The sequence below is a fragment of the Cydia amplana genome, chromosome 6 (assembly GCF_948474715.1).
Source record: "Cydia amplana chromosome 6, ilCydAmpl1.1, whole genome shotgun sequence".
Taxonomy (NCBI): domain Eukaryota; kingdom Metazoa; phylum Arthropoda; class Insecta; order Lepidoptera; family Tortricidae; genus Cydia; species Cydia amplana.
The window spans coordinates 13,406,994-13,427,170 of NC_086074.1; the positions used below are offsets into that span (position 1 = coordinate 13,406,994).

Here is a 20,177-nt window from a genome sequence, read left to right on the forward strand (position 1 = left end):
TGACACGATAAACAACCGGAACGGTTCTGCGGAGCGTGCGCTCTCGAACATTCTGCCTGACGACTCCTTCAGTCATTTGAAGGGAACGGCTCTTATCGTCTTACTTTTATGGACTGCGAATCGAAAAGGCTTCGACGTTACAAAACGAGACCCTTCTATTGTGTGGAAGTGTTGAGTGAATGTACCATGAACGTTCTTTGTCGCTGTACCAATACTTTTCGTAACTTTTCGTATTCGGAAAATACGCTAACCCTCTGATAATAAAATTCAACATACATTCGTGTACTTTATTTTTTTCATACTACCATTTCCCTTACCCACGCACGCGGTATATGCCAGGATTAAAATCATATTCAATTTGGCTAAGTGACTTCTTTACGTGGATGCCAAGTTAATGCCACACCGGACTCGATGTCGATACTCTACGTGCATAATCTTAATATGTTCCGTCGCATAAAGTAACATATATTTTTCATGCATACCTATAACTACAATTATTTTGATATGTAACTTAGTAAGGCTATAAATATAGCCTGCGTCTCCATTCTCATCTAACTATTGAACTTTCCGATTCCTATTAAAAGTTTACTGAACATTGTTTAACCAATTTTTTCTTTCCTTTCCAGAAAGCCTTCGAGATTACTTTAGCAAATTCGGCGAAATCACAGAAGTTATGGTTATGAAAGATCCAACAACGAGACGGTCGAGGTACGTCTTTATATATTCAATTTGTAAGGATACTCAACTAGGATTTTGGTATTTTACTGTAATCGTTGAGCAGATATTTCCACGAAAACGGAAAATAAAGATTTAACTTGGGCACCAGCGGGATAAGGAAAGTATGGTTTACAAAAAGTATTTAATTTATTTATGCAAAATTTTACGTTTTTTATAAGATGATTTTAATGCAGTATGTATATTTGTAACACTAGCCTTAGAACTAGTTAATCGCAGTGACACAGTCCAAGTTCTAGGATAGGATAAGATTGGTTCTACAATAGGACCTTACGATTTTTATCAGGTTATAAACCTATCTATATGGTATAACACTCATAATACTAATAAGCGAACGTACAAGTCAATATCTATTTATACATAATTATACACACAGCAACAGAAACATTCATGTTTAAAGATTTTACAGGATTAACATTGAATAGTCAAAATTAGTTTTTGGTGTAGTTTAAATAGATATGTACGTAGAATTTGCATTAGGAGTTATGTTTTTTAAATTATTTCTTGTACGAAGTACTTACTAAAATTCCTTTAACTACGAAAAAAAGGCTTTAATATGGTGACATACTGGTATCTGTTATGAGTATTGCTTCTAAAACAACACAGGGCAGTTCATTTTTGTCACAGCCAACTTTGGAATGGCGGCGGTCACTCAGTTGGCGCAGCGGCGTGAACTGGCGACTCTCCCGCCAAAAGTTATCGGTTTGCAAATAAGTTTTGTTCTATGTAGAGGCACGCTCGTTCCAAAATTTGCGGTTACCTTTGAATTGTAAGTAGTTAAATGTTAGACTTCAAATTTAGGAACTTAACAATAGAACTCGAATTATTTCAACTAAATTAAGCGTTTGGACGAGTACAATGAGTGAGGATTTCAGTATCCACTCTACAGTTGCTAAACTAAATTCCTACAAAAGCCTTGCCTTGGGCATATCTCGAATATTTTGCTGCATAATTATCTCATTGACCCTCGATTATACTTAACGCTATCAGTCTATTATTAATTTTAATTTGTAAATAAATATGTAATTTAATGTAATGTAAACGCATTAAACCAAATAACACAAATTAAATAGGGTTATTCTGCGTGTAATTGACAACAGGACCATTCGCTTATAATACGAGTATGTACGCATTATAAACTAACTTGTCCAAACTTCATTAACATGAAGTCTGCAATAAAACCAATCCCTATTTAATATGTGTTATTAAACCAAATAACACAAATTAAATAGGGATATTCTGCGTGTAATTGACAACAGGATCATTCGCTTATAATACGAGTATGTACGCATTATAAACTAACTTGTCCAAACTTCATGAATTCCGGAATAAAACCAATCTCGTTCAGCTATTACAAACACTATCGCGCCGTACAACAATCAAGCCACTGTATAAACAAACCAAGTGGCTTAGCAACTCTCTAGACAAGAAATAAGTTGTCAAAGTGTCGAGGTAAAGTTCGTCGGTAAACGGCGTCTCCTGTTAGGTAAATCGTCGGTTTCACAACTCAATATTACCCCTCGCCCCTCCCTGAAATAATATCCAGAGAACCGATATTGAAGCGGCTCAGCTGAATCAGAATGCAGCCTGCCAGCTATTACGGGGCTCTGCCTCTCAGCCAAATGTAACATAAACGTCTTTTGTTTATGCTTATTGCTATATTCGGGATAAACGTTAAATCCCTGTTAATTAAACGCTTTACCTTATTTATACCTAGGTATTTCATTTGTTGGAACTTGCATTTAGTATTTTGATATTTTATATTTGGAATCAGTTTAGATTAATAACCAAATAGAGATTTCAAATTAAATTATATCTAGTAAGTAAAGTACCTATACTTGGGCTGTGACTTGGGCCACGACTACGCTATGAAAAAATTTAAGTTTTTTATTTCAATAAACTGAATAACGTACCCATTTGGATTGTGTTTCTGGAACTATAAATTCACATAAAGCAATCTAGCCACTATTGGCATTCTGATAGTAACTTTACGAGCTGTCAGTTTGTTATAAAAAATGGGTCGCGCCAAAAACCAAAGTTGCAGCAAACTTTTAAACTTGAAAATTCTTTTCAACTCGTACACCTATCTTAAATCTTTAACTTAGATACCATAAAGTTGAATCATGAAAATGGGGAAAGAGGTAATATCTGAGGTGCTATTTTTTCGGTTTTAAATCTTTTGCGACAGTGTTCCGCGTCCAAGGGAAGCACGGAAGTTTTCAGGTCGACACCTTATCGTTACCGTAAATCAAGTGGACATCGGGCAAGGCCGAGATGTACCGTCGTCCTGCGCCCCAAAGTGATAACAGTTTCAAACTTGCGGCCATAAACAAAGATATTAATGGCGGTCTTGTATCTTGCAAATTATCATTGAATGTTTGCTTCGAAAAAATGCTAATGGTGGTGTGTTATATAATAAACGTTAGCTTGAAGTGTTATGGAAACGGTTATGGCATTTTCCGGTCACACCTCACAGATTTAGCAAGTCGGAAAGGTTCGTGTGCGGATTCGTATTGTGTTTGTCTCAGGGCACGCACGCGCGAGCCCGCCCTTAATTCCTTAGATCAAAGGCCGTTTAGTTTGCTCGCCACGGAGTTTCCCCAACTACAGCTTATGCAAGCAAAGTAAATCAATATCGAAAGTCAATGAATCAAGAGTAATATATTCGGGTACATAATAAATGTGCGCTACCTGAAGGCAATATCTGAAAAATTTGCCTGCTCGATATTGCTTACAAGGGAGTTTCCTTTCTCCCCAAAATTTAATGCGTCGTTCGCATTTTTATAAAAGAAGTAGGTGGGTAAGTGAAATAATTTGCGGTGGTGCTTTATTTCCTTTTATTTATTTTAATGATAAGTCGCTTTCTTTGTTTTTTTTTTGGGAAGGTATAAGAGAAGGAATGTGTCGTACCTATATGTAAAGAGATACAACAATGCATTTAGTTCAATATTCATCAGTGGCAGATATTAAAACGCTGAAAATCAACTTTTGGCAAATTATTCTAGTCGTAAAAACAAAACCCTTTATTATAATTTTATGGTCCAAGTTTCTGTAGTTAAGACGCCTATTTCCTGTTGGGGAGGCCGAACAGATGATTATGATTTAGCAATGGCAAAATTTTCGTAATTCATTTGGAGACTTGAAATTTCTGAATTAGCCGGGAATCGTAAATCGGCGAACTAGTTAGGCCCGTGCAAACATGCGGGCAACTTTAGGGTTTTCTGATATACGCCCGACTGAATGGGAATTTATATCATAGCGCGGCTTACAGCGGCTTTGAGCGGGCGCGTCTCCATTCACGCCCGTTTCATTCGTTTCGCTTTCCACTAAAAATCTAAAATCAATAAAGGATCACGGCATAAATGCAAAGATTACTTCGTTCGCTTTTCGCGCGGCATGAAAAATGTACGCCCCATTACAAGAGGCGTCCGAAATAAAACCGCGAATCACTATGAGGCTGTAAGTAGCGCTATAAAAGGGAGATCCTTCCTCGAAATCGCTTGGGCAAATACCTACAGATGAATGGAGCGGTGTTTAAATGAGAGGGATTGGGAATACCCCCCCTCTGCCGGTTGCGGCTCGGCGCCCGCGCCGCCGCGCGCTCTGCACTTAAGTCGCGGTAATCTTGAGACGAGTCCTCACTTTGATGACGAGTGCAACCTTAAACGAATATTCGTCAGTCTTTACAATCTAGCCTATATGATCTGCATCATAAAAACAAATAGTCGTGGTCAGTAAGTGTGACGTTCTGAATAAAAACGAAGTGGTAACACATTGCGTATTGAATTATTTTATTATAAAATAAACTACTAACTACCCTTAAAATATTATTATGTAGTCGTATCAAAAACACACGCTGCATATTTAAAAAAAACCTTTTCCAATTTTCACACAGATAATTATCCGAAATAATAACGCTACTAGTACCGAGGAAGCATTATTCTGACCGATCGCACACCCGTATTGCGATATTGATGGGGTGATGGGGTACGGAACGTGCGGCCTCGGCCAGATTAACCAAAACGTCACAAACGTCTATACAACACTTCGATTATACGGCACTTCGGCACCAAGTTTGGGGAATAGTTGCGTCCAAAATTAATTTTGCTAATTGATAGACGCCTTAATCTATTTACGAGCAATTAGATCAACGAATGCACGCCGTGTGTAAGCGATTTGAGGGTTTATATTGAGGTTCAAAGTGGACTTATTTTATTAAGTACCTATTTTTTTCTACAATCACCAGACAAAAAGATCAAATATGCGCTTGTTGTTGTTATTGATTGCAAGTTAATACATCTAATATACGTATAAAAATGTACCTACTCTATATTTGATGATACAAAAGCAGTTGCTTATTATACCTACATATAAATGACTGGTCAGATTTTATAAAATGTAGTATAGGTATTATTTGTATTTTTAGTAGAAATTATTGCATTCATTTTAAAAGATTAGAGTCTTAAAGTGATGAAATAATTAATTTCACAACGGATAATTTATCATGCTTTTGGGGTGATAGATTTATGAACGAATAGGTGTAATAGTTTGTATGAAAATGTCTGAAATTATGAAATGTAAATACCTATTGTGTATTGTTATTTTGCGCACAGCACTGCTACGTCGTAGCATTGCGTAGTGCGTAGCGAACCAGATGTATAAGTATTTGTTGTAACGCTAACGTGCATGCGTAAAGGCCTTAAAAGCGTTACATTTTAACTTATTCACTGCCAACCGGCCTGATTCGAACTTTAATATACGTCAAATATTAGGTCTAGATAAGATATGGATAAAAGGATTACCTTTTAAGGATTACCTTTTTTTTCGACACGTGTTATATATTATCATATCTCGTGTCGATTTAAAACACGCACTTCGTCGGTCATGTTTTAATTAGACAGTACATATGGTGCTACTTTACCGCCCTAGTGCGGTAATTAGCACAATACGGGCCTATGTCGAAAATTTTAAGGGCCATATGTACTGTAAAACGTTGTACAATACCCGTGCGAAAAGGTAATTCGCACATTTCCTACTTATCGCAACATATCGCCACTCGTTGCAAGTTTCCTTATTTTTAGCACTTGTATCGTAATACTTGTGTCGTAAATGTATAACAAAAGCATGAGCAGGAACAGACCAACAATATGTGGATACTGGGTACAAACGAATTCACAGCCTCTGCAGTACAAGGAAGAAACTAGGCAATAACTATATGAACATTATTAATTAATAGTAACTAGAGTCCGTTATTAAATATTGAACTTTCTATGCGGTAACGTTCATTACTAGTTCGGTAATCGGTCGGAAGTAGCGCGATGCATAATCAAGTAGTCGAGTCTGCTGCGCTAAAGGGGTGAAGTTAGCGGGGAGAGAGGAACTGGCGTGTGGAGCAAGTCACTAGTAATAGCGTATGCGGAAACGTTTTAAAAGTTTCTCTCAAAAGCTTGTAACTTGTAATACAAGTGGATGTCACTTTTTGACAGCTTTTGTTAGAAAGGGACTTCCACTTACATTACAAGTTACAAGCTTTTGAGAAACGGGCCCCAGGAATTGCAGCCTCATACCAATGTCAACGATTAAATTATATGCTCCAATGACGTCAGTAGACTGTGAACGAACATTTTCCACTCATAAATGGGTCCTTAATGATATCATGTTTTCAAAATGACGGGCGTTTTCCCGAGCCTTGCTTATAATATAAACGCTAACGTATATTCGTAAAACCATTACAGGAACGTTGTGCTAGCTTCATTATTCGGTCATCATATTAGGATATCCTTTGCATACGACCATATTTGGCCTAAGCTACGCGTTCTCAAAAATTTAGATTCATGTTTCTTTTTTTAATACGAGCCTACATACCTGTTGCCACTCATTGTTTCGCTACCTCTTATAACTCAAACGTATCGTCGTAAAACCATTACAAAAACCTTTGGCCACAGTGCTGGCTTCATTATTCGACCATCGGATGAGGCTATCGTTATCGTTATGACGGTGGGCAGACCGGCCATATTTCGGCTAAAGCCCCGCGTTCTCAGAATTGAGATCATGATTCTTCTTTTTTGAGTTCAAGCCCAAGTGTAAGGCCTGAGTGGACGCTCGGAGCGGAGCATTCGGCGGGGCGTGCAGCGTGGCGTCGCGCTCACAAGTAATTTGAGCAGCGTGCACTAAGGCCGCTCCTATACGCGTGCATTTGTTTAACATGCACGCCGCACGCCCCGCCCCGCTGCACGCCCAACTCGAGCGTCCACTCAGGCCTTACACTTATAGAGCCGTCTTTCTACTCCCCGTTGCCGCTTATTCTTCCGCTACCGCTTATAAATCAAACGTTCCGTCGTAAAACCATTACAGGAACGTTGTGCTCCACAGTGCTGGCTTCATTAATCGGCCATCGTATGAGGCTATCCACTATCGTTATGATATGACGGTAGGCACATCGGCTATATGTATGTATGTATGTATGTATGTATAAACTCTTTATTGTATAAAACACAAAACACAAATATATTTCGGTAAGCTCAAAGTTCTGAGAATTGAAACCAAGTTTCCTGTTATTTGAGCTCAAGCCTAAAAAGTGCCGTCACTTTTGATCGACGTACATTGGAGGAATTTAATTTCAATCGGGAGCCTCATTCTGATTGCAATAATAGGTTATGAATTTGATCTGGATTTGTTATGGATATGATCTGTCAGCTGTTAAAAGTGACTTCTCTTCAGCCAGAAATAAAACGAATACGGAACATCAGGTCATATTTGTCCATGAGACAGCGTGATAATGACAGTAACCATGTCACTTAATGTTAAAAAGTGACATTCATTTTATATCATACGCCTGCCGGTATTACAATCAGAGTAAGCCTCCAGGCGTAATATTATATACATAGAAATAAATATAATCTTCTATTTTATGGCGATAGTTCTAGGTTAACATTAACTGTCTCTGTTCATTCGACTTTATTGTATAAACAAAAACTCTTTCTCTATTGAAGTCAGTTAAACTATAGCATATGATACCCATGTAAATGCATTTAAGCATATAAGTAATTAAAGTCTATTTTTTAATTCGGTAGACTAAAATGACATTTCTTAGTATGAAATGACATTTTACGTTAATACTATGAACTGTCATTTCAGTCTACCGAATAAAAAAATAGATTTTAGTTCGTAAGTTTTTTAACACAATTTATTATTGTTATAGAAATAAATAAATTACATTATTAAAACGAATCTAATAACACCTCCATTCATCTAAATCTGCCTTTTGGTTTTGACGCTACGCCGGACCACCCGATATAAACATATATTTCATAGATACACAAATAGACTGATAAAATCATAAACCTTTTCGTTTTAGGGTAAATTATCAAATAAAGTTTTTATTTAATATAATTTATAAATTTTTGCAAGTTAAAATAAAGGTTATAACTTTATGGTAAATGCTAAACGCAATTGATTAATAATCAAGTAACACTGGCAAACCCTTCATTAAATAAGATTGTCCAAAATATTTGCTTGTTTACCGTGAAAGCCTTCAAACCTTCAAGAAAAGAGCGTACTCCCATCTTAAAGGCCGGCAGCGCGCTTGCAACCCTTCTGGTGTTACGGGTGTCCATGGGCGGCGGTAATCGCTTACCATCAGGTGATCCGTCTGCTAGTTTGCCTCCTATATCATAAAAAAAAAGGTTCCCGTCAACGATAACATTAAATAGGAACACAAATAACAATACTCAATCGAACTAAGTCTGTTCAGTTATTGGTTCACAATAGGTTATCTTTTTGCAATATTAGTATAAGCATCGAGCTCGTCCGCACAGAGGCTTTATCCGATCGGGAGCGGTGACGTGGTACGAACGGAATTGTTAGCCGCCACAGAGCATACACGGGCAGCGTAGTCAAATTTATTAACTTTTTTTTAAATAAATGACTTTTACTCCACGCTAATATTAGCAAGGTAGAGGGTTTATTATTTTGTATAATTATTAGTCAGTTGAAAACCAAAACTCAATAATTACTACCTCAAGTTCAGAGCTATTATAAACCGTATACTAGTAATAAAGCAAGGTTGTTTTTATTGTTTAATTATTTTTTTAAAGATTAAAAGTGAATCGACAAAAAAAAATCTAACCTCGGCGGTAGCATGGTAGGATTTTTATCGCCTGTCACTTTCGCACTTACATACTTGTTAGAACGTATAACGGAAAAATTACATTTACAGCTCTAACATTGCAAAGAACTTTCATTGTATTCAGTTAACGCTGTTGTTATAGGTAGGTTGTGTAATAGTCGACTATATTCGACTTCACTGTGAATCACGTTCATTTACGTAATAAATGGTAAAACTAGTTGTAGGAATGAACAACTTGATTCCTGACCCACTGTGAAACCTTTTCACATTTACTACGTCATTCTAAAAGTAAAGGTTGACTCACGCTAGACCGGGCCGGGGTCGGGCCGGAGCTTCCGGCGCTTCGATTTCTATGTAAAGTACCACGTGATCACCGATTAGCCGTCATAGAAAATCGGCACGGGCCTGGCCGGGTCTAGCGTGAGTCATCCTTAAAATTATTAGGACACCTTGAAAACGTTCTATTGTTCTAAATCAGATTGTTCGATTGTACCGTAAAATGGGGTGAGTAGGTGCAAAACTGACATTCAAACCTCGATAACATTTTATTTTTACATATGCATAAAAATGTGTTCCGGAAGTTTGTATATTAGTTATTATTTTATTTTGGGTAGTTCCATTTCATAACTTTGACGATAAACAGGAAATCCCACCTCACCCCGTAGTCCCTCGTATTTGGGGTGAGTTGGGTTTTCATACAAAGGTGATTTTGGAAGATTGTTGGATCGATTTTTTTTAATTATGAGTATTACTATAGGTCCATTTTAAATTCCAATACATTACTTTTGTAGCAGTAGCCTTACAAATTCATCTCACCCCCCTTTCATCCCTTCTCTCCCTATTCATAACCCAACTCTCCTCGCGAACCCTACACACCTCATTTTACGGTACGTTGAATGATACCTTTGCATGTTTATGCCCTGTGGCTTTGCACAGTCCGCTGCGATCACTCCCGACTACTTACCACTCACGAAGATTGCTCTCCCATCGGCGAAATGTACCCGAACTTATGCTTTGTCCGACATCGTGTTGCACGCGGCAACGTCAGCTGCAAATGTTTACTCTCCTCGATGATAACTTTAGATACGAGATCAGCTAACGGACTCAATAACAGTGTTTAAATAGAGAAAACAGTCAATATGTATACTCGTAAGTTTTTCTTTTTAGCAATTTTAGGTTTCATTGCTCCACCTAGATTATTCATTGTGGTGTGTATACATTTATGTAGGTACATCAACATATAATAATATATTACTTCGTAAAGACGGGCCATACGGGCGATACGAAGTGGGCCAGAACATTGGAGTCAAATCGCGTTGTGCGCAAACGAAGCAAGCCATAAAGCGCAAAGGAATAAAAAATATAAGAGCTTAATTAGTATATTTAAAATTCTAACATTTAAAAAAATGTTATGATTTGATTTTTTTGCCCTGTTTTCGAAGGGCGAAGGGCTCTTCCAGTACAAGTAGTGTCAGAGAAGTTAAAATAAAGTTTTCTTGTTTTTTCAAGCGAAGGCAAAAGCAATAATTAAGTTAAAGTGACCTTTCTGGTTGAAAAGACAGATCATATTCATAACAAATAAAAGATCTCAAAGGTTAACTGGAAGAGATCCCAAAAACGGTTACGTTCGCCTTCGTACTTCTTACTAATTTTATGTTATCTTTAATATAACTTTTTGTACAATAAAGAGTTTACTATTACTACTACAAAGTACAAATCCAGATCAATATCATGACCTGTAATTAAAATCAGAATAAGCCTCCATATCATAATTTACTGATCAATTATATGTTAAACCAAATATATTTCTCTGCTCAGCAAAATGATAATATTATATTGCTGGCCAAACCAGCTGGCCAGGTTTTTAATCAAAGCTGTGAAACAAATGTAACAAAAACCTAGGATCGCCTAATAACAAAAATATGTTTCGTGATACATAACAAACACAATTATGTTAGTATGTACATTTTCATATTGACGATATTTCACATACAACGAAGTGTTCTGTCTTACCATAATACTCAGTATTACTAAGGGATTATGTCTCTAAATCTGACTTTAAAACGGCAATAAACACGAGGACAGTTTTGTACTGAGTCGATAATATTTCATTTCATCTCATTCACACTGCGTCTAGACTTCCAATGGTGGGATTGCTTATACCGCTATAAATATTTCATGAGTTGGAAATACGAGTCCGAGCCTTCATTTTGCGAGAACCACTAGTGAAATTAACAAGTTGTTATTGGCATTCGTCCACGGATCCGTTGAAATAATGTAAAGATGGAGTTGGGTAAGCACCTTAAGTACCTAATGCTAAGATCAATACAGACGCAGAGATAGCGCCTTTGTTACAAGTGCTCATTATTTCCAAGGTTTTAGTCGGATAGACGCTTAAATGCTAATCGAATCTAGATCATTTAATATTAGCACACTTCGAAAACTGAATATTGAGTTAGTGATAGAATAGAAACATTCCTTTATTTACGGAAAGAAACAAAACAAAACTAGAGTGATGGAATTATAACTAACTCATTATTATTATAATTATTATCTGGCGTGTTTTGTAATGTGACCATAATTTCTAAAACAACTGTAATTTTTTGGTAAAGTATTTTTATTATGAGAAGAATTGTTAACGAAGACTATCTATAAGATAAAATGTTTTATTTGTTATATTTAGTTTAAATTCGACTTGAATAGGGTTATTTTTCTAATAAAGTTAAATATGTTATTACTATTTCAAATGGATGAAATACGTATAGTTACATAGTATAAATAAGTAAATAATAAATATATGAGCAAAAGCGCGATACATATATTCGACACACAAAAGAAATAGGACGTATAAAGCTGGGGTTTACTATTTTTATAGGTCTCAATGTAAGGAGTCCCTCTTATGTATGTATTGTATGTGACAAACAACTGATATATTTAGATATGTGCTGACAATGATATAACATTAGTAGTTATGCTTCTGTCTATACGAGTAACAAGAACTTTTCTTAAAATTTTAAGCTATCGGTTCTTCTGCTAATAGGTAATTCCTGACAAAATCACAGAGCTACATCTCTAAGGTATCTGATTTCCTAAGTAAAGCCAGGAAAGCAGGAAGCACAATCGCTAGCGTTTTGACACGCGAATCAATCACGCGTAATGTGGTCTATTTGTTTGCGTCACGTATTGCATCGGTTAATCCGCCCGGCGCCGCGGACGGCATGTACGCAGAAATGTATCTGTTGGAATAAGATTCGAACATCGCAGGAGATGTTCTGGAATACTTGAGAATGAAGCAGGAGGATGTTGTTACGGTTAAAAGGCCACATTTATTTTAACACTACACGCTGCATGTTTAATCGCGACTATATTGTACGATTCAATGAATTTAGAAAAAAGTTTGTAATTAGCCTGAAAAGGGTTTAATACATTGTTAGTAGTTTTACTGAAATGGGGACACAAATTCATTTAAACTTCAAAACAAACCGACTCGACGGATACCTTTGAAAACACCTTGTAATCTAGCCTGTTGAGGTTCTTACTTAATGATTGATTTTTTGTTTAATTATTTTACTGAGTTAAATTTTACGTATCTACTTTTTAAATGTTGTATAGCTAAATTCACAAATGCATTAATTACATCATATTTAACTATTCAAATACAAGTGCACCTTGCATATGTGCTAACTCTAGATCGTGTAACGATGTGGAATGTTATAAGCAAATTAAAATGCTTACTTTTAATTGAATTTCTATCCGTATCTGATATTTTTATCCCTCCACACATTATTGAGTTCATTTGCGCTTGCATTGAAACTTGTAGTTTTTGTTCATTTCGATTTTCAATACCTTTTTCTCTTTTTCTTTTCGGATACTTTAAGTTTTTAATACAATCTATTCGAGAGATTGGTCTACTTTATAACAAAAGTGAAACAGCTAATATACTTTTATGTCCTATTAAAAGAATGTTTTCCAATTTCTTGTTATTTTAACGTCGGTTTGTATATAGAGGGACAATTAATTGTAGTCAATAACAAAAACCTATTTATGTTATATTGTTCTTATTGAAAGTTAAAATCTCGCTCCTCGTGTAAGTTTGCAACGTTCGCATGTGAATGTTGTACAAGTTCCGCGAGTTACCGTGAGTTTGATTTATTTTACTTTTTATGATACTACCCACTAGTGACGAAGTAGACTACGTGGGTGACGTCATTGCCACGCTTAAGTGGAGTTGGGCGGAACGTGTTGCTAGGCAGAGTGATGGCAGGTGGACCAAAATGTTGACGGATTGGTGGCCGCTTACGGATGAAAGAAGCGTTGGCTCGTTGGGTGGATGACGTTCGAAGTATCGCGGGGCACTTTTGGATGAGACTAGCACAGGACCGGGACAAGTGGCGTACAAGAAGAGAGGCCTATGCTCAGCAGTGGGCGACCGAAGGCTAAAATAATGATGATGATGACCTACTAGTAGTATAAGTTCCTACTTACAAAAGTATAAAAAAAGATTATAAAATAATTTCATTAAATATGCTAATCAACAACCATTCAAACGGGCAGTGTAATCCTTCAAATGGTTTTAAACGCTGATCCGGCAGCTCACTCTGTATTCGGTTGAACACACACATTTATAAATCAGAGAGCAAACAAAGCCTCTGTAAATAGTTTCACGAAAGTTAAAATAAAAGGCACTCACGCCGCTAGGTTAGAATGGAATATAATATGATTACATGTCATAAGTTTTATGCCCCAAAAGTTGGGAACGTTCATCGATAAATCTTTGCGACGCTTGGTACGATTTCATTTTCGAATTTCAGGAGCGATTGCCTCCACTGTTAAAGTTTGCCTGAAAAATTTTTGCAGACGATTGACTTGCTATAGACGGAAATAAAAAGTTTTGTGTAAGACCGATAGCGTTGTACTCTGGGTATATAAATATAAATATCCTGGAATTGTGTTGTACCTGATTACAACATCTATTTATCCTTGCTCCGAGAGGCCGAATCTGTTTTATTAATTTGCTAAGGTTTTGATCTTGGTATGATTCCACCTTGACTATAGCTCTTGAGGCGTGTCATTAGGAATCTCCCTGGCATAATATATAATTTATTTACAGAGTAAACAAATTAATTTAAATTTAGAGTACCGTAACCAATTTAAGAGTAGGTAATGTATGTTTTTTTTGTTTACCTGAACATTTAAAAAATATACCACATTTTAACGGACACATCAAAATATTTAGATCCACTAGGATATATTGCACGCTTAGCGTGTTTCCTCGTGTTATTTGCAGATTAGCTACCAAGATGGTTTATACTTAACAGGCTTCAAGCTCATTACTAGCAAGTTAGCAACAGTTTCGACATTCGTGAAATTAATATTTACATTAATTTTCAAATGATCGCATGTGTTTCAATATGATATTTTCTGGATACCAAATGTATGAGTAAAAAAGACGATCAATATAACGTTGTTTATTTGCGGGAGATAACAGAGCTTTGCTGTATTAAAGAATTGTATTGTAGTCACAGAAAATCTCGTTGCTACTCTCTGACTGCAACCAACGAACTGCAATGTGTCTCATAGGGAAAATAAGATTAAACATAAAGTCTTCGTTCCACCAATGCAATGTGAGGATTATTGTGTAGATAAAATACAATGAGAGGATAAAAAAGTGGATTTTTTGGTTAAAATGGTTTACATTTTATCTCAAGAGTTTGGTTACCTAAATGTAACTTACTCAATACAAATTATTTTTTTGAAACTTTGTAAACACAAACATATGATAGAACACGACTTCTGTTATTGTACAAAGTTGTTTTCTTTACAAAGTGAAATGTATTTTGTTTCTTATATATTAATATTTATTTAAAAAATAAATAAATATTAATTACCTAATTATACCTACAATAGGTACGGTAAATTTTGTTCTTATTTTAGCTATCGGCGTTATTCATAAACGTCTGCGAAGTTAATCAGCTGATGATCATCGTTTGTCCTTCTCTATGGCATAACGACAGATAGGGACAAACGACGATCATCAACTGATTAAGTTAGCAGCCGTTTATGAATAACGCCATAAAACTGTAATACCTATAGATAGAAAATCGATGATGAGGTCACATTAATAAAATGATCTTGACTTTCCGAAATAACCTCGGTGCAAATTATAAAAAAAAATGCGTTACAGAAAAATAAGGTACCTATATTTTAGTTCTATGATTTTTTTTCTTTTCCTTTTGTAAGAATTTGATATGTTTTCTATAAGAGCTACGTATTTGTATGGTTCCATGTACATATGTATATATTTTTAAATCCAATTTCTATTACACCTTATGTGTATAATTGCATGAATTCTATAGTAATTTAAATTGTATTTCTTTTTCCTTATTTTCTCGTAATGCATGTTAATTATAGGATGTAATTTTTTTTATTAAAAGATGTGTCCCGCCGAGTTTGTTGCCGGTCCCATATTGGGATACCCTCCTCCAATTGAGGGGGGATTTAAATCTTCTCGGGGCAGAGGTGTAGGGTTGGAGCCGGTCTACCTAGCTTTATTTGACGTTCATAAGCGCATTGTAATTATGCCTACTTGAATAAACTATCTTTTATCTTTTATCTTTAAAACTTCGTAGGATACCTAAGAAAAAATATTAACCAACACTTTGTTATGATATACTGTTTGCCTAAGAGCTTAGGACACGTATTACAGGTCAGACGTCAAAGATGCATTAGTTACTTTTCAGTGTAAATTGTGTACAAATATATTTAACGTCTGATTCTGAGTAAGTTTTTTGAACTCTCCATAATTATGACTCGATTTAGACTAGTTTAAAACAAACTAATGCACTGCGGCAATAAGAGTTCGTTCGCGAATTTCATAGCGCGCAAGTTTAATTCAGTTAGGCTGCCGTAGCGAGTGTTGCGCAACGCGTTATCATTACTAATCGCTTTTATTATTCCACGATATTTGGCTACAGGGCTAGAGGGGCCCACACGCCCGCTAATGGAATAAAAAGTGAGGTCACAAAGTAAAAAGATACACAGCACCTCCCCCGGTGCCGCTTCGTGCGAATTTCAACTGAAAATTTTATACGTTCAATCTATTTTGAGCGCCTTTATACTGTGTCTCACGCTCCCGCCCCCACACAACAGTTTCGTTTTCAATTATTGCCCACTTGTAGAACGGGGTTCAACGAAAAACAAAAAATCTAACAGCTAAAAATGATATTATATAGACATGGCGTATTATTCGATGTTTACTGCGCGTCGATTGTACTTGGACGAGATCTGTGATGTTCAAAGAAAATTATTGACGGAACGTGCCGGTATAGAGTGGCTCGCAGGAGAAGGGATATTGCAGAAGCCCTTTGGAACCGCCTGTAACGATTCGATTGCTTTTAATGCCATCCGAATATTACGTTCCAAATGCCCATTCTCCTTAAAGTCTGTCTCAGAAAAAAGGCTGTTATTTAAAGGAGTAAATTTTAAGGTCTATAAAAATTATATTGTTCGCCGTAACTTTAATTCGGGCAAAGCGTTAAGAGAATTAAAATTCCAGCGAGGAAATGAGCTCCGGCTGATAAACGTATTAGCTTTTATGTTCGTCAGAAAAATCCGTGGCTCTGGGTATTTCTTCGGAATTTAGTTTAATTAATTAACATCGCTTATAAATCACGTTATTACATTTTATTCTATTAAAATATCGTTCTTTTTCGTTCGTTATTAGTTGTTACATTTATTAAATGGCAAAATTACAGAGTTTTTGCAACATTCAAGTTAAATTGGATAGAGAAAAAGAGATAAAACTCCACAATTTCAAGGTGACGCGAGTCGCTCGGGGTCAATTTTCACACTTCGCTTATAACGTTAACACGCTTTTCTTTGATGTATTTACTTTACTCTTACTCAAATAATAAACGAATAAAAGTAAGTAAGCCGGTAGCCATCAACTTTTAATATATAGTGTGACAAAGGTCTGTCCCATTTCAAACATAGACAGAGAGAATCATACTATATTTGTCTTAGACTAGTACTAGCACCCAAAAGAAAAGGATGAGTATAGTTTTTTTGGTTCCTATTTACTGACAAATTGGTTTGACCATCTATAGTCACAACGTTAGTGGTATCTTGCATCAACCTTAAAATATCAAAGTACTCGGCTTTTTGCTCGCATCTCCTCTGACTACATTATTTCCATCGTTTGTTTGCAGGCAACATTATAAGGGCGCTGGTCTTTTATTTGTAGGATGCACGCGTCGCTAGGTGCATTTTTGTGAGATTACAAATGTGCTTGTGCAATGTGCAATCTTCAAGTAAATGCCTAGACGGTGAATTCGCAGTAGATGCAGTGGCAGTTTGGCAACCGTGGTGACCTTGTGAATTTTAAACATCTAATGTTTGTAGCAGAAATCACAATAATGCTTCTTAATTTTATCGTTAACCTGATTTGATAGGTACTGATTTGACATTACTCGGGTTGCGTTACGTCTTGCTCGTACTTATGTACAAGTACACTGTTGCATTAAAGATACACGGATTGCACGGTATAACTTTACTTAAGTATATATAGGTATATAAGTTGCACTGGGAGTGATCTGAAGCCAATCAGACGGTAGGAACTTAAATACATAGACTACTAACGGATAATATTTAACAATGATTCATATTATTATATATGAATGAATGTGCCTATGTAGTTTGTCGTTACTGCCTCTCTCCACTGGACAGCCGAATGGTATAGGTGCTAGGTGACGCGTGGTCTAAGAATTTGTGAGATAGTTAACGCTCCTGCATACTTTGCATTCTGAAGTAACAGCTTGCAGGGGCAGCGGTCCCGTAAATACTGACTAATTATGCCGTAGTTTAACGAACCGGTTGTTGTTTAAGCAGCATTTTCACAACGGCATACTAGTATATTTATTATTTATATATACATTTAAAGTTGGTTGACTGTAACATAGTATGCCCAATAGACCAATGTACTTTCTGGTTTTTAAATGGTGTCCTTTGATTAACAACATATTTAGGATATCGGGTACTCACGTCTGGAAGTGATTAATATGATTATAAATGAGGTCAGATTTTTTTTTGTCATATAAGTATTGCCTGATTTTGTGATGGATTTTAAATTAAACAACCTTTAATACTACTGATTTTATTTCTACTGTGGCATAGATACGTGTGGCAGCTACCCGCGTAGCAGAATTCATTCCAATGCACATTTTCTTTTCACGTTTTAACTCTTCACTTCTTTATACTTTGTAATGCTGATTACATTTTCATTGTCACTGAAAACTCGACTGTATTACGATGATATAAAGTTGAATTACAAATTAGTGTGATTTTTAAATCATGAAGCATTCTCTTATTTAATGAACTACATTTTATAAAGTATGTTCACCATACTACAGATTACGAAATAAGAACAACGTGAAATCTTGTCTTGACTATCTGAGTAAAATGCATGTTTGCGTAGTTCCACAAATTATGCCATTACTATACTGTGTCAAGTAGGTATCAGAAATTGTATTCTATATCTAGTAAACTTTAAGTTTCCGCTTTTACCTAATTTTGTTCGCTGTACATTTTACAAGTTTGAAATTTAAATGTTAAGTTTTATTTCTTTTTTATTGTGATTGTCATCTGAATATACAACTTACTTATAAAATTTTAAGTTTTCCACAGAAACGTGCTTCTAAACGGTTTAGGGTAGGTACTCGTATTATGTATTATAATATAACATAATATTACGTCTAAGTGGTAGCAACAATTCTGCAACATATACATCAAGCCTCAGGATCAGTGCTTTCTGCTGTCATTCAGATATTGCCGCACTGAATCTAAGCAAGATAAAATCAAGACTGTTTTTTAAAATTCAAATGCGCTTGAAGATCTCATTCTGATTTAAATCTGACGTAAATATAGAGCAGTTCAGTAACTTAACATTTACTCATTAGCTCATTACGTAATACCGTGTTCTCTCTGCAGTCGTAGTTGAATTCACTATACATGTTTTTGGCTATCGGAACTGCAAGCAAAGCGCAAAAACCGACCACAGCACAAAGCTTTGAGTGGAAGGAGAAGTGCGGGCGCAAGTGCTCGGAATTCCCATGCCCTGTAATTTGAAGTTGACATCGCTCACCGAACGCTGCGTCAGGACTTTTAGCCGCAAGGCACAGGGGACAAACAGTACGACAGCTGTAGCTGTCTTATGGCTCCTCTACACGATGGGCCAGCGCCGGCCACTCCAAGGGACGCAGCCATGCGGTAGAATGAGATAGCAATATCACTTGCTCCCTCTAACGCATAAATGCGTCCCTTGGAGTCGCCGGCGCTGGCCCATCGTGTAGAGGAGCCATTACAAGATGGGGAACAGGATTATAGGTATTGATTGTACTTACATTTCTGTCCACTGTCCTAAAGCGTGTTTTGTTTAACTGCGGCCATTAAAATCTGGACTGAAATATTTTAAAAATCTTAATTATCTTGGCGTAATCATATAATATTCTGTAAGTAGCGATCAACTATTTAAAGGTAAATACTTTGTGGATCAAAGATGCATATACTTGAAATAGCTGATCGCTGGCTGTTCAAGGAAAATATGTTTTTTTTTTAAAGATAAAATCCTTAATGACGAAGAAAAAACCTTTCTATCTACATGCTGACCGCCGTCGGTCGGACATACTGCCTGAGGATGTGTTTAGGCTTGATTCTAATAAATATTTATTTTAATTGGACTTTATATACATTTAGTATGCTGAGAGGTCCGCTAACTGGACCCTTCAAATAAAACTCTGTTGCAAGGACCAAATCTTTGGGCATAAAAAGTTCGTACTGTTATTAGAAAATATACTGTAGTTATAGCCAGTCGATGCAGGGAGTGCGGTTTCAAATAGGTGCACCTATTTTTTGTAACATTTTTGTTTAGAAGTATTTGTTAGTCTAAAGTAAATTATATACATAAATTGGTAGGTCAATGCTTATATGTAGGTAAATCAATAATTGAATTTAAATATACAAAATTGAATGTACGGTAAGTAAGTATAAATATTATCCGATGGATAATTTTGATTAGCAAATATAGTTTGTGTAAGATTTATTCCCTTTATTCATTTTTCTTTTGAGGTTAGGAATTTTACAATATGTAAATAATATTAAAATACTCGTATAAAACACTTACAAAACATTACCGGTTCCGCCATTATTATAAAAGCACTTTTTTTATCCACCTAATTTAACCTCATAAAATAAGTATAATAATAATAATATCAAACGCATTCCATATATAATTTAAATATCACTTAAGTTAAGCTGAACG

General features: G+C 36.0%; 1 protein-coding gene across 5 annotated transcripts in view; it reads left to right on the forward strand.

The window, feature by feature from the left end:
• Positions 1-20,177, forward strand: part of LOC134648953 (RNA-binding protein Musashi homolog Rbp6) — a 574,404-nt gene that overhangs the window by 196,419 nt on the left and 357,808 nt on the right. For all 5 annotated transcript variants that reach the window (XM_063503621.1, XM_063503618.1, XM_063503616.1 and 2 more), the window contains exon 3: positions 627-708. In XM_063503621.1, the coding sequence (XP_063359691.1) occupies positions 627-708 (82 nt within the window). The remainder of the gene's footprint in view (positions 1-626; positions 709-20,177) is intronic.